The sequence below is a fragment of the Leptonychotes weddellii genome, chromosome 7 (assembly GCF_054177405.1).
Source record: "Leptonychotes weddellii isolate Sample4059 chromosome 7, ASM5417740v2, whole genome shotgun sequence".
Taxonomy (NCBI): domain Eukaryota; kingdom Metazoa; phylum Chordata; class Mammalia; order Carnivora; family Phocidae; genus Leptonychotes; species Leptonychotes weddellii.
Window position 1 is genome coordinate 7,493,468 of NC_138375.1, and position 13,019 is coordinate 7,506,486.

A 13,019-nucleotide genomic window follows, 5' to 3' on the forward strand; every position below is an offset into this window, starting at 1 on the left:
GGCTCTCACTAATCTGCAGCCGGGAACGCATTCTCACAGCGAAGTTTACTCAGAAAAGCCATTTACGGAATGAACAGTACGTCAAACAGTGTGAGCAGGGAGGGAGGTTCCTGGCTTTTCAGCACACGGCTGATGCTCTGGGTTGAATTATGTTTCCCCAAATGACATGTCAAGTCCTAATCCCCGCTCTCTGTGAACGTGGCCTTATTTGGAAATAGGGTCTTTGCAGATCTAATTCCTTAATGTGATGTCATACGGGATTAGGGTGAGCACTAATCCAATGACGGTGTCCTTAGAAGATGAAGGGGATGTGGACACAGAAGCACACAAAGAAATCCATTGTATTTATGTTGCAGCCAGCAGTAAACACCGAGGAATACCAGCAGCCATCAGAAGAAGGGCATGAGCATCATCCAGAGCCTTCCTCGGGAGCAGGGCCCTGCTGATACGTTGATTCCAAGCCTCTAGACTCCGGAACCACGAAATGATACATTTCCATTGTTTTAAGCCGGCCAGTTTGGGGAACTGTGTGACGGCAACAATGGGGGAACCACGCAAGTGACAGTGTTAATAATAAAGCCCTGGAGGCAATTCTTGTCCACGATGGCTGTGTGTTTGGCATTTCTGGCCACCAGCATTTATTTAGAGAGACCAACTGTCCACCGAGGGATACTAAATGTGTAAGACCCTCTTTCAGGTCTCAGTTGAGTACGGCTGACGCACTCATGCAAACAGCGGCCCCAGAGGGGACACCCGGGCTGAGGAATGACCAGGCTTGTTGGGAGATGCTGACTCTGGCTTATTAACCCCCCTCCCCGTCCCTCCCCTCCCCCCCCGCCATGACACCCAGGGCCTCAGCCGACCACGGAGTCCCTGTGGGGGAACCTCAAGGGACCCTCCCAGTCCAAGTCCATGATCTGTCTGGATCTCGAGGTCTGACAGTTGTGCTCACCTTCTCCTCCCACCCGTAGGGTTCCCAGAGAGCTTTGGATAAAGGCAAATGTGTTTTTTTCATCAAAAGCTGCTCACAGCCACCCCCGAGCTTACTACTAATTCCTTCTTAAGTCTGTCCCGGAGGGCCTACCTAGCGTAGGGTGAGCTGCTGGGCACAAGTAATAGGTTTTAATCAGCTGCATTAAGCTCTTCCATTTTAAGACATTTTAAAGTAGATGATGAGACTCAAGGTGTCAGGTGTCCAACAGTTCGACTTCGTGGCTGGGCAACAATTTGTGAAAATATCCATCACATAGGCACGCTCGTGATTCTACTGAAACCGTCTGGGAACCCCCGTAAAATGTACAAGAAAAATCTCTGAAATATAAGAAAATACACGCCCTGAGAAGAAATGCAAGAGTTTTATTATAAGCATTATTATTCTCGAGGTTCACAATTGATGAATTCATTCAGGAAAATATTTTGCATGTAATGATTTAGAGCCCAGGGAGACACGTCAGGAGTAGCGAAAAGGACATGAACAGTGTACCCTGGGAAACATCGCGACACTCTGGGCTGCAAAACTAAAAAGTATCAAGGATGCGTCTGACTTTCTGAATTTCGTAGGGGAGGGTACGGTGGTCCGCACAGGCCTGACCTAGCTCCAGGAGGTAGCTGGGGGCGGCTGCTGGCTCGCTGTGCTCCAGGGCATGCTGCCTCCCCACCCCCAGTCTGCATCTCTGCAAGCCAGTTTATATCAGCATCTCAGCATTTAAGAAATACCAGGTGTGATGACAGGGTGCCTTGAGGGTTAGACCCTGCCTCCCAGCAAATCAACGAGAAGGGAAGCCAAACCTGGCCTCTAGAATGTGAAGCAGAGCTGCTTCTCCCTCGGGGAAGGGCGAGAGGCGGCTCTGATGAGGTCTGCGTCATTTTTACCAGCTGGCAGACGCAGGTTGGGTAAGGACATCCACGAGGCTGGTGGTGTGCGCAGCTGCTGATCCGCCGCAGACACGGCTGTTGGCGAGTGGGAGGTCGGCGCCATACGCGCTCCCAAAGCCTCTGTTCTGGAAGCCTGCAATGGCTGAGTAGACCAGCCCACTGGCTTTTCAGAAAAATAAAAGCACTCTATAGCCATGAGCCGGGGAGCAGTCTAGGGCAGCTCTGGGCAGGAAAAATGGGCTGAAAGTGTAGGACGATCGGACTCGCCCAGGTGAACACGGGCCCAGGCACACCTGCACTTGTTGGATGGACAGGTTCATCTAGCTCAAACGGAACACGGTGTTTCTACCTTTCTCTAGGAGACAACGGGCGGGTTTTCAGCTGGTCTCTCCATGCATGCAATGCTGTTGCTTTAGTATTCCAGAACTAGCTTTATGTCTATTCCTCCATCGGTTGGTGGGCACTTCTAGAACCCAAAAGCAGCTCTAGAGGGGATTCTGAAACAGGCAGCTTTGCCTGATTGCCCCGGTGGAGGCTGTCTGGATCAGGAGGCAGTGCCGGACTTGGGACGCACACTGTGGTCTCCTGCTGGGGGCTCCCTTTGGGCAGACTGCCTAGATTCTGATTTTCCAGGAGGTGGCTCCTGAGATTAAAGAGCCATTTCAACGATGGGAGCTTCTCTTTGGCTTTTCCCGGGGGCACCTGGTGTCCCCCATGCAGTGACCCCCATCTCATGGGGAGAGGAATTCAGGGACACTGGTGTCACTTTGACCAAAAACCTTCCCTGCCCTGCCTTCCTGAAACCTGCCCCATAACTCACGCCCCGTTCTCCCCTAGCTGTTAAGACGCAGTGTCCTGTTACTAAAAAGCATGAAGTGGGCGACTTCTCTCGCCTTCATCTGTCTTGTCCTCCCAAATGTGCGCCCCTCTTGTTTTTAAGACCACAGGTAGGGCCTCGGATGACTGCGGACAGAGAAGTAAAGCTGAGCTCTGGGAACTTCCCTTGACTCAGGTCTGGGCAAGTTCGGCTTATGGCACTTGCAGGGAAACCATGACTCCCTGGACACGAGGTTGGGGGTCAGATCCTTTCTAGCTTCAGATATGGAAATTTAAGGCAAAGGCAGGGGTACGTGACTTTGTCTTAGATTTCCCAGCGGAGCAGTGTTTTTAAGAAAACGCCGTTCTCTTTGCCAGGGAAATACGGAAGGTCGGGAAACTGAGGCACGGCTGGTGCAGGTGCCGGGTCCTCGCCGTTCACTTGCGAGGCTGCTGGATGTGCTGGGTTCTCGGGGAAGGATGCTTGTCTATGGAGGCGTGGGGCTTCTGGTGAGCCACCTGCGCGGCCGCCGGGGGGAAGTCTTTGTCGCCCTGTCAAGAGACAGAATGCACTGGGTCACCGACAGCGAACGGCGGGCTGATGTGCTAGCAAGGCCCCTAATGCCACGTCTACCGGCTTCCCTGCATGGTGGGTGATGGCACGGGGACCTACTGGCAGGCAGCAGGCTGTCCTCTGGGACTCTGGGGGTCCTGAAGCTCTCTGGGGTGCGGAGGGGGGCCCTGAGGCCCAGGAACCATCCCGGGGTGAGGATGCTCATGGTCTCTGCCCCCACGCCTTGAGCTCAGGTCATCGTGGGACTCCCTCAGAACTAAGCTGGTGTTGGGTGCCTTTCTTCTGCTAGAGCTGTTCTTGTGACCTTTTGAACGGGGCAAGACAGAACCAAACCCAGTGTCTTCAATCCTGATTTGCTGCCACAGCTGAGTCAGGGCACTGGTTGGGAAGGAGACACACAGGGCGGGGCTGAGAGCCGGGAGGTGAAGCCAGGTTCAACCTGCTGAGTCGCAAAGAAGGTACCCGGCTATTTGTCAGGCGGAACCGCCTTCTCGTGCCAACAGTGCAGGTGTGGAGGTGGCTGGGGCCCAGGCCACCGCGAGCAGGCTGGGGCCATGGCCAGCTTTGGCTGAGCCAAGTGGCCGAGGGCTGACTCAGGACTTGGGTCAGCATTTAGTTTTCTCGCACGTAGTAGGTGCACCACCGGTCTGTCCCAGGGGCCCTGTTCCTCATTCATCATATGCTAAGGGCTCGAATGCACTCGAGCCACAGGGCTGTGGATGGTATTCCTGTGCCATCCCTCAAACGCGACTTTGCTGGTAGGTCGTTAAAAAAAAAAAATGTTGCGGGTGGGGGGGGCACCTGGGTGGTATAGTCAGTTAAGTGTCCGAATCTTGGTTTTGGCTCAAGTTGAGATCGAGCCCCGCCTCAGGCTCCACGCTCAGCACGGAGTCTGCTTGAGATTCTCTCTCCCTCTCCCGGCCCCTCCCGCTTGTGCTCACTCTCTCTCTAAAATAAATAAATAAATCTTTAAAAAAAAAAAAAAAAGTTGGGTCTCACCAGAAGAAGGGGCTCTTGAAAGGTAAAGGGTGCGACAAACACCTGTGATTCAGTCCAGGGGTTGGCAAGCATTTTCTGTAATGGGCCAGATAGTAAGTATTTCAGGCTTTGTGGGTCACACGCTTTGCCACTGTGGTGGGAAAGCGGCCACAGACGCACGTGCACGAATGGTCACGGCTCTGTACCACTGAGACTTCATCCGTGGCCGCCGGGATAGGAATTTCACGTAATTTCCACGTGTCATAACATATACTTCTTATTTTGAGTTTTTCAACCATTTAAAGACGAAAAAGCATGCTCAGCTCACAGGTCACCCAGAAACTCCGGGCTCGGGGGTGGCCGGCCGAGCCCTGGTTGGGTCTAAAGAAAGCAGGGGCCTGAGGGGAGGGGACGGAGTGTGCTCCGTGCGGTCACCGTTCCACACGGGGCTCGCGACAGAAGTGCCCCACGGACACGATAGCCCAGGGGCCCGGGACCCCGACAGATGAGTGGGGTTTAACAAGGACAGGAGGAGTCCGACCCCATGCCAAGGGTTTGATGGAGTGGCTCTTACCCGGGCGATCACACCAGAGATGAACACGGTCGGCTTGGGCGGGCTGCAAGACAAGAAGGGAAAGAGCGATTTCAGGGAACAGAAGTGGAAGGAGGCAGGCAGAGTGAGCATGGAGGAAGCAGGTTTGGGGGAGTGTAAGGGACAGTGACCCAGGAGTGACCTCCTCGTCTGTATTATTTCATCTCCCCAGGACCATCTGGGGTCCATCTCCTGAGTTGAGTTCAGGCAGGAGCCAGAGACTAGCAAGCAGCAGGTGAGTTGTGTGTTTTCTTTGTGTTTTTTGTTTGGTGGTGGTGGGGGGTGGGTAATCATTCTCAAACAGTGGCTGTGGGCGATCCCAGTAGTTTTTGTTTCATGAGATTATGGACATGGGTGCTTCCTAAAGCAGGGAAGAAGTGGGGTCATGCTGGGCTGAATGTGGAGACTCCCACCAAGGAGGAGGGATGAGGGATTCTCCTCCTGGGCTCTTGCCACGGCTTCTGGCAGCTTCTAACGGGGGAGATCCCAGAGCCAGTGCAAAGCTCCTGGCCCTTAGGAGACCCAGGTATTAAAAATGTAGGGTCCTTGTGAAGCTATTGTTATTTCCTAACATCTGAAATTGTATTGAGCTCCCCTACCTGTCAACACTCCTGGGGAGGTGGGAGGTAGGACCAAAGTAACACAAGTCCATTGCTGAAAAGAAGACAAGTGTGAACGTGTTAAAATCAGTTGTCATTCTACCACATGGAAATGGTCACAGTTAATACGTGGCTCTTCGTCCAATCTTTCTATCTATGGATAGACAGACACACTTGTTTTCATATTAAACTTTTTTCTTACAGAAAAGTCATCCTGTTTTCTGCATTTAGGATATGCTAAGCGTCCTTCCATGTTAGCACACGCTCTCCTGTGTTAGTACACACTCTCCTATGCATGTTTTGAAAAGGCTGCACATGTCATAGTTTAAGAACACTAGAACACCGTTCCAGGGAGTACATAAATGCACAGTAGGGTGGCTCCCTGCCCAAAGGGAACCCCAAAAAGGTGGCCGAGGAAGCTTGAGCCATTATATATATATAAAACACACATGCTCTTTCTCCCTCCTGGTCTGTCTATATACATGTATGTATACATTCACTGTTGAAAAGCAGACAAGGAAAAAAAAGGTTAAAATCGCTATATTACTGTGTGTAGAAAGTATACAAATGCATATTTGCACACAGAACTGGACTATAAGAAAACTGCAGCCCAATCAGCAGAGGATGCTCCTTGGAGAGGTAGCGTCTGGTTCTGGAGAAAGGAGGTGACCCACAGTTGGCAGGGTGTAGCAGAGCGCCAGCCTGCGGTGGGTCCCTGTGTCCTGAACCTCTCGGGCCCTCAGCGCCCTTCCTGCCACTCCCTGGTGCACCCAGCCCCCGCTGGACGGCAGCCCCTGCCCCCGACTCCTGGGAATCTGGTTATCAGGAGACTGTTGGCAGCATTCCCTACCCGCTGTGTGCATGGAGGAAGGGTCTCCAGACCCTTGGAGCCCCATCATGGGTCCCACGCTTCCAGCCCATGGCCTCCTTCTCTTCTCCAGAAGTGACCCTTCAAAGTCTGGCTATTTCCATCCAAGTTGGGCCCTGGGCGTCTCCTACATTAAACAAGAGTGTGGGTTCCAGACCTTGCTTGAGAATGTCTTGGGAAATGTGTGTATATGATCGTGATTAGAGGTCATTAATGACCCGGGTCCAGCCCCCGCGTCAGAGGGTGATGGCCACTCCACTGGAATCCAACTCCCAGAGCCTCCCCTCCAGTGCATGACCACTGGGCGGCCATGGAGACTCTGGGGACTAAAGGAGAAGACCCTAATATAAGAACCCTCCCTTCCAGCCCAGCTCATTCCCTTAGGGGTGTCCAGGGACAGTGGAGAACCTAAGGATCCACCCAAGGATAGTGCTGCAAAATGGTGCTCTCCTTGCTGACCCCGTCTTCCTGAGGCACTTACACTTTGACATGAGCTTTTACACTAAGCTCTTGTGTTTAAACAGCTCGTTGGATTCTCCTCATAATGGAAAAGTGTGTCCGTGAAAAGCAAGCTGGGCTCAGTGTAAAGACATACGCTCTGATAACCGCTGGGGTGACGGATGGAGGAGAGCTGGGTGCTGGTGGCTCTGTGAACTAGATGTTTTATGGCATGTGTGTTCTGTCCAAAGTGGCTCTTTAGGTTTGAGATGGGGGGCGGTTTCTGAAACATTCTACTGGAATTCATGAACCACTTCCTGGTTAGGGCTGAGAAGAGGGAACAGATGACAAAGTTCCTGGAGCACATCCTGCAGATATATGCATGCGGTGCATATATCCCACAGTCCCTTTGAAAAGGAATACAGAAATGGCAGAAATGGTAAACAATACAAATGATAGAAGTAAATATTAAAATTTCATATTAATATAAATATAAAAATAAGTCAATACCAAATAGTTAAGGATTAAAAGTCCCAATAAACTCTTATCAAATCTTTGTTTTTGGTGTTGTATTAAAAAGTACACAGTGCCTTATCAGTGCCTGCCCATATCACATGTTCATTGATGGGCATACAGCGGGACCTCTCACATGCAGTTCTAAGACAGTGGGCCCACTGGGGTATTGAGGGAGCTGGCTAGGGATGGGGGCGTGGCCTAGGAAGCCACTGAGGCCACACCAACCCCATATCTTGGTCACGGCAGGCCCCATTCCGGCTGCCAGGTGTGGTGCTTGTGACTCATCCCTAGTCAAAGGGACACAAAGTCACCCTTTGCGCACAGCAGAGGGCTGATTCTGGGCCAAGGAGCAGGGGCAGTAAGCTGGCTTCAAGTCAGAGCAGACCTCTGGGACACAACCAAAACAATGCATATGCTGTCCACCTAAGCTGGGGGATGGATGCAGTGGTAAAGATCTCAAAGACTTGACCCCACATCCCTGTTCTCCAGGGTCTCTACCTGTTGTAGCTGGCAAGAAATACAGCACTGAAAGGAATAGGGAAAAAGCCCTGTAGATCCAACACGTTTTGGGAGAGGTTCTTGCTTTAAGATTGCACCTTCTAATTTTTAAAAAACATTCAAATCAAGTGGGATTTATTCCTGGGCTCTTGGGGTAGTTCAGTATTCACAAATCAATCAACGTGATACACCGCCTTAATAAAAGAAAGGATAAGAACCATATGATCCTCTCAAGAGATGCAGAAAAAGCATTTGGCAAAGCACAGCATCGTTTCTTGATAAAAACCCTCAACAAAGTAGGGAAAGAGGGAACATACCTCAACATCATAAAGGTCATATACGAAAGACCCACAGTGGATATCATCCTCAATAGGGAAAAACTGAGAGCCTCTCCCCCATGGTCAGGAACAAGACAGGGATGTCCACTCTCACCATTACTATTTAACATAGTACTGGAAGTCCTAGTCTCAGCAATCAGACAACAAAAAGAAATAAAAGGCATCCAAATTGGCAAGGAAGAAGTCAAACTTTCATTATTTGCAGATGACAGGATACTCTATGTAGAAAACCTGAAAGACTCGACCAAAAAATTGCTAGAACCAATATACGAATTCAGCAAGGTCGCAGGATTTAAAATCAATGTACAGACATCTGTTGCATTTCTATAAACCAATAACTAAGCAGCAGAAAGAGAAATCAAGGAATCAGTCCCACTTACAACTGTACCAAAACCCAAAAAGATACCTAGGAATAAACCTAGACAAAGAAGTAAAAGATCTGTACTCTGAAAACTATGAAACACTGATGGAAGAAATTGAAGAGGACACAAAGAAATGGGAAAACATTTCATGCTCATGGGTTGGAAGAACAAACACTGTTAAAATGTCCATACTACCCAAAGCAACCTACACATTTAACGCCAACCCTATTAAAATACCACCAGCATTTTTCACAGAGCTAGAACAAACAATCCTAAAATTTGTATGGAACCACAGAAGACCCCGAAGAGCCAAAGCAATCCTGAAAAAGAAAAGCAAAGCTGGAGGCATCACGATTCCGGATTTTAAGCTCTATTACAAAGCTGTAGTCATCAAGAGAGTATGGTACTGGCACAAAAACAGACACATAGATCAGTGGAACAGAATAGAGAGCCCAACTCTATGGTCAACTAATCTTCGACAAAGCAGGAAAGAATATCCAATGGAAAAAAGACAGTCTCTTCAACAAATGGTGTTGGGAAAACTGGACAGCCACATGCAGAAGAATGAAACCAGACCACTTCCTTACACCACACACAAAAATAAATTCAAAATAGATGAAGGACCTAAATGTGAGACAGGAAACCATCAAAATCATAGAGAAGAACACAGACAGCAACCTCTCTGACCTTGGCCACAGCAACTTCTTCCTAGACATGTAGCCAGGGGCAAGGGAAACAAAAGCAAAAATGAACTATGGGGATTTCATCAAGATAAAGTTTCTGCACAGCGAAGCAATCAACAAAATTAAAAGGCAGCCTATGGAATGGGAGAAGATATTTGCAAATGACATATCTGATAAAGGGTTAGTATCCAAAATCTATAAAGAACTTATCAAACTCAACACCCAAACCCCAAATAATCCAGTTAAGAAATGGGCAGAAGACATGAATAGCCATTTTCCCAAAGAAGACATCCAGATGGCTAACAGACACATGAAAAGATACTGAACATGACTCATCATCAGGGAAATGCAAATCAAAACCACAATGAAATACCTTCTCACACCTTTCAGAGTGGCTAAAATTAACAACACAGGAACCAACAGATGTTGGCGAGGATGCAGAGAAAGGGGAATCCTCTTACACTGTTGCTGGGAATGCAAACTGGTACAGCTACTCTGGAGAACAGTATGGAGGTTCCACAAAAAGTTAAAAATAGAACTACCCATGATCCGGCAACTGCACTACTAGGTATTTACCCAAAGGATACAAAGATACAGACTGAAGGGGTACATGCACCGCAATGTTTATAGCAATATTATCAACAATAGACAAACTATTGTGTCCATCGACTGATGAACAGATAAAGAAGATGTGGTAAGATATACACAATGGAATACTACTCAGTCATAAAAAGGAATGAAATCTTGCCATTTGCAACGATGCGGAGGGAGCTATATTATGCTAAGCGAAATAAGTCAGAGAAAGACAAACACCATATGATTTCACTCATATGTGGAATTTGGGAAATAAAACAGATGAACATATAGGAAAGGGAAAAAGAAAAGAGCGAAGGAAGCAAACCGTAAGAGACTCTTAATGCTAGGGAACGCACTGAGGGTTGCTGGGGCGGGGGCGGGGGGGAGGACAGGCTAGATGCGGGATGGGCATTAAGGAAGGCACTTGATGTAATGAGCACTGGGTGTTATACAGAAGTGATGAATCACTAAATTCTACCTCTGAAACCCACGCTATATGTTAACTAGAATTTAAATAAAAATTTGGAGGAAAAAATGTTAAAAAAAATAGAAAAGATTCAAGGATTGGGTGGTACGCACCAGCTCTTAACTGGCCTGGAGAGAACTGGGCCTGTGTTACCTCCCGTCAGCTCCAGGTAAACAATGCTCCTAAAACTGGAGTGCATTCTCCCCTCCCTGCCAGGTTTGCTTTAAAACCCTAGCGAGCTCAGCAACCAATTAAAAAAATTATTTATCATTTTAGCCATTTTTACTTGTACAGGTGTACAGAGGTGCTCCTGAGCGGCTGTAAGTACACGCACAGTGTTAGGCAGCCATCACCACCATCCGTTTGCAGAGCCTTTTCAGAATCCTTAGGAGAGACTATTACACAGCGATCCCAGCCCCTCCCCAGGCCCCTCCCCCAGGCCCTCCCCCAGCGCCCTCCACGGCCCCTCTCCCAGCCCCTTCCCCAGTCCCTGGCAGCTAGTTTTCTACCTTCTGTCCTAAGAACTGAACTACTTGGCACCTCAGATGAGTGGAATCACACAGCATTTGTCCTTTTATGTCTTGTTTACTTCCTGTGGCATAAGGTTCACCTAGGTTGTAGCACACATCAGAATTTCCTTCTTTTTCGGGCTGAATTATATGCCATTACATGGGAGGGCCATATTCTGTTTATCCATTCACCGCTGATGGACACTTGGGGTGTTTCTACCTTTTGGCTGCTGATTAATGATGCGGTGAACACTGCTGTGATAAGATCTGTTTGAGTCCCTGCTTTCGTCTTTCGAGTATACACTCGCAAGTGGAACTCCTGGGTCCTATGGTGGGTAATTAAACATTCAACTTTGAGGGACCACCGAGCGGTTTTCCACGGAAGCTCCACCATTTGAGATTCCCATCAGCAAAGCACAGGGTTCCAATTTCTGCACATCGCCAGTACTTACTACTTTCTGGGTTTTTTTTGTAGTAGGCATCTTAACGTGTGAAACGTGGTATCCTGTTGTTGTTTAGACTTAGCAACTAATTTTAAGAATAAGCTTCCTTGGGGCGCCTGGGTGGCTCAGTGGGTTAGGCATCTGCTTTCGGCTCAGGTCATGATCCCAGGGTCCTGGGATGGAGCCTCGCTTCGGGCTCCCTGCTCAGTGGAAAGTCTGCTTCTCCCTCTCCCTCTGCCCCTCCCCACTGCTTGCGCACTTGCACGCTCTCTAATAAATAAATAAAATCTTAAAAAAAAAAAAAGAATAAGCTTCCTTGCAGCAGGGAGTAAAACATATCAATGTGCATTGATCATCATCCAAGGTCTTTATGACACCACATCCCCCTCCCCACCGCCACACCAAGTGTTCTTCTCCCTTCTGAAACTTTAAAAAGGCTATAATTGACTGCAAGGACATATGGCAGCCGCCAGTGACAAGATGATGGGAGGCTGACGTCCTGTGCGCCACCTCACAGAGACATGGATTTTCACGTAGCTCTTCTTTGGAACAGGCTGTGTGGTGGTGTGGGTTGTCATCTGGCTTGGCCAAAGGGCCCCTCGCTCTTTGTCTTTCTCCACCTACAATGAACAGCCTCTCACACTGGCAAATGATTGTCTATTACAATTATCTAGTAAAAACCCTTCCTAAACTCCTTGAGATAAGGTAGCTGCAACAAAAATTCACAAACGAGAAACCCTGGTAAAGAGCCTGCTTACAAAGCTGTGTTTGCAAAAATACACATATTTTAAACTCCACTAGGGCTCCATGCAAAGCATAACCTACATTTCCAAGATTCTATAAACTGTGATCGTGGCTTTGAGGATTTATTTAATCTGATGAAAATCATTCTGACAGATGTTGTTTTGAAGAGGCAACATTACTTTCTCTTAGGAAACAGAGACAGTGAAAAACATCATCCCTGCCCTCCCCACATTCTCAGGCTTTTCCAGTTTCTAAAAACCACACTTATTTAAACTTAAAGGAACTGCAAGCAAGGCGGAATTAGCGGGGATTAGCGCCCCAGTAACGGCTTCTTACACATCAGCAGAACTGTGCCTCCTCACACCTGCCCTAGGCAGCTACTGAGTGTCTGATGCTTGGAGCTTTCCAGGGCTCACCTGTTCAGGACCTCACAGTCTTAGCAGGGTCGTCTGTCCCTAACTAAATTTTCTTAGTATTTATTTTATAAGCTTCCTTGATGGATAAGGTTTATGCCTTCCTGGCATTCCAGATAGGCAGGAGAAAATACCAGGAATGCTTAGGGAATGAAAGGCCCTGTGGAATGCAGACGGCCCTCGGGACTGGGTTTGCGGGTCTCATCTTTATTTTATTTTATTTTTTAAAGATTTATTTATTTTAGAGAGAGGGACAGAGAGACAGAGAGAATGTGTGCACATGTGCACGGGAGTAGAGGCAGAGAGTTTCGAATCTCAGGCAGATTCCCCGCTGAGCGCAGAGCCCGACTGGGGACTCGAACCCACGACCCCGAGATCATGACCTGAGCCGAAACCAAGAGTCAGACACTCAATGGACGAAGCCACCCAGGCACCCCGCTGGTCTTATCTTTAAATAAAGGTCCCCAGGGCTGAGAAAACCATTCATGTTTTTAAAATTCTCCTCAAATCGAAAACAGCAATTATTGAAATAAGTGTCAATGTATTTAACTCAACATATCCGAACGACTACTAGGCCAACATGGGATCAACAGAAAAACTATGGATTTTACTTGATGTCCTAAGACCTCACAACCTGGACTGTCAGTGCGGGTCCCGGGTGACGGGACGTTTTCCGCCCAGCTCTGGGGGGGTGTAGCTCGGCCGTTAGGGTTCCAAAGGAGCCTAACCAT

At 48.6% G+C, this 13,019-nt stretch overlaps 1 protein-coding gene across 1 annotated transcript in view; it reads right to left on the reverse strand.

Moving 5' to 3' along the window:
- Nucleotides 1-1,336: 1,336 nt before the first annotated feature.
- Nucleotides 1,337-13,019, reverse strand: part of DAP (death associated protein) — a 64,777-nt gene continuing 53,094 nt past the window's right edge. Inside the window, exons 3-4 of the mRNA XM_081825890.1 lie at nucleotides 4,818-4,860; nucleotides 1,337-3,243 (exon numbers count right to left, since the gene is read on the reverse strand). Of these exons, the coding sequence (XP_081682016.1) occupies nucleotides 3,130-3,243; nucleotides 4,818-4,860 (157 nt within the window). The 3' untranslated portion in view covers nucleotides 1,337-3,129. The remainder of the gene's footprint in view (nucleotides 3,244-4,817; nucleotides 4,861-13,019) is intronic.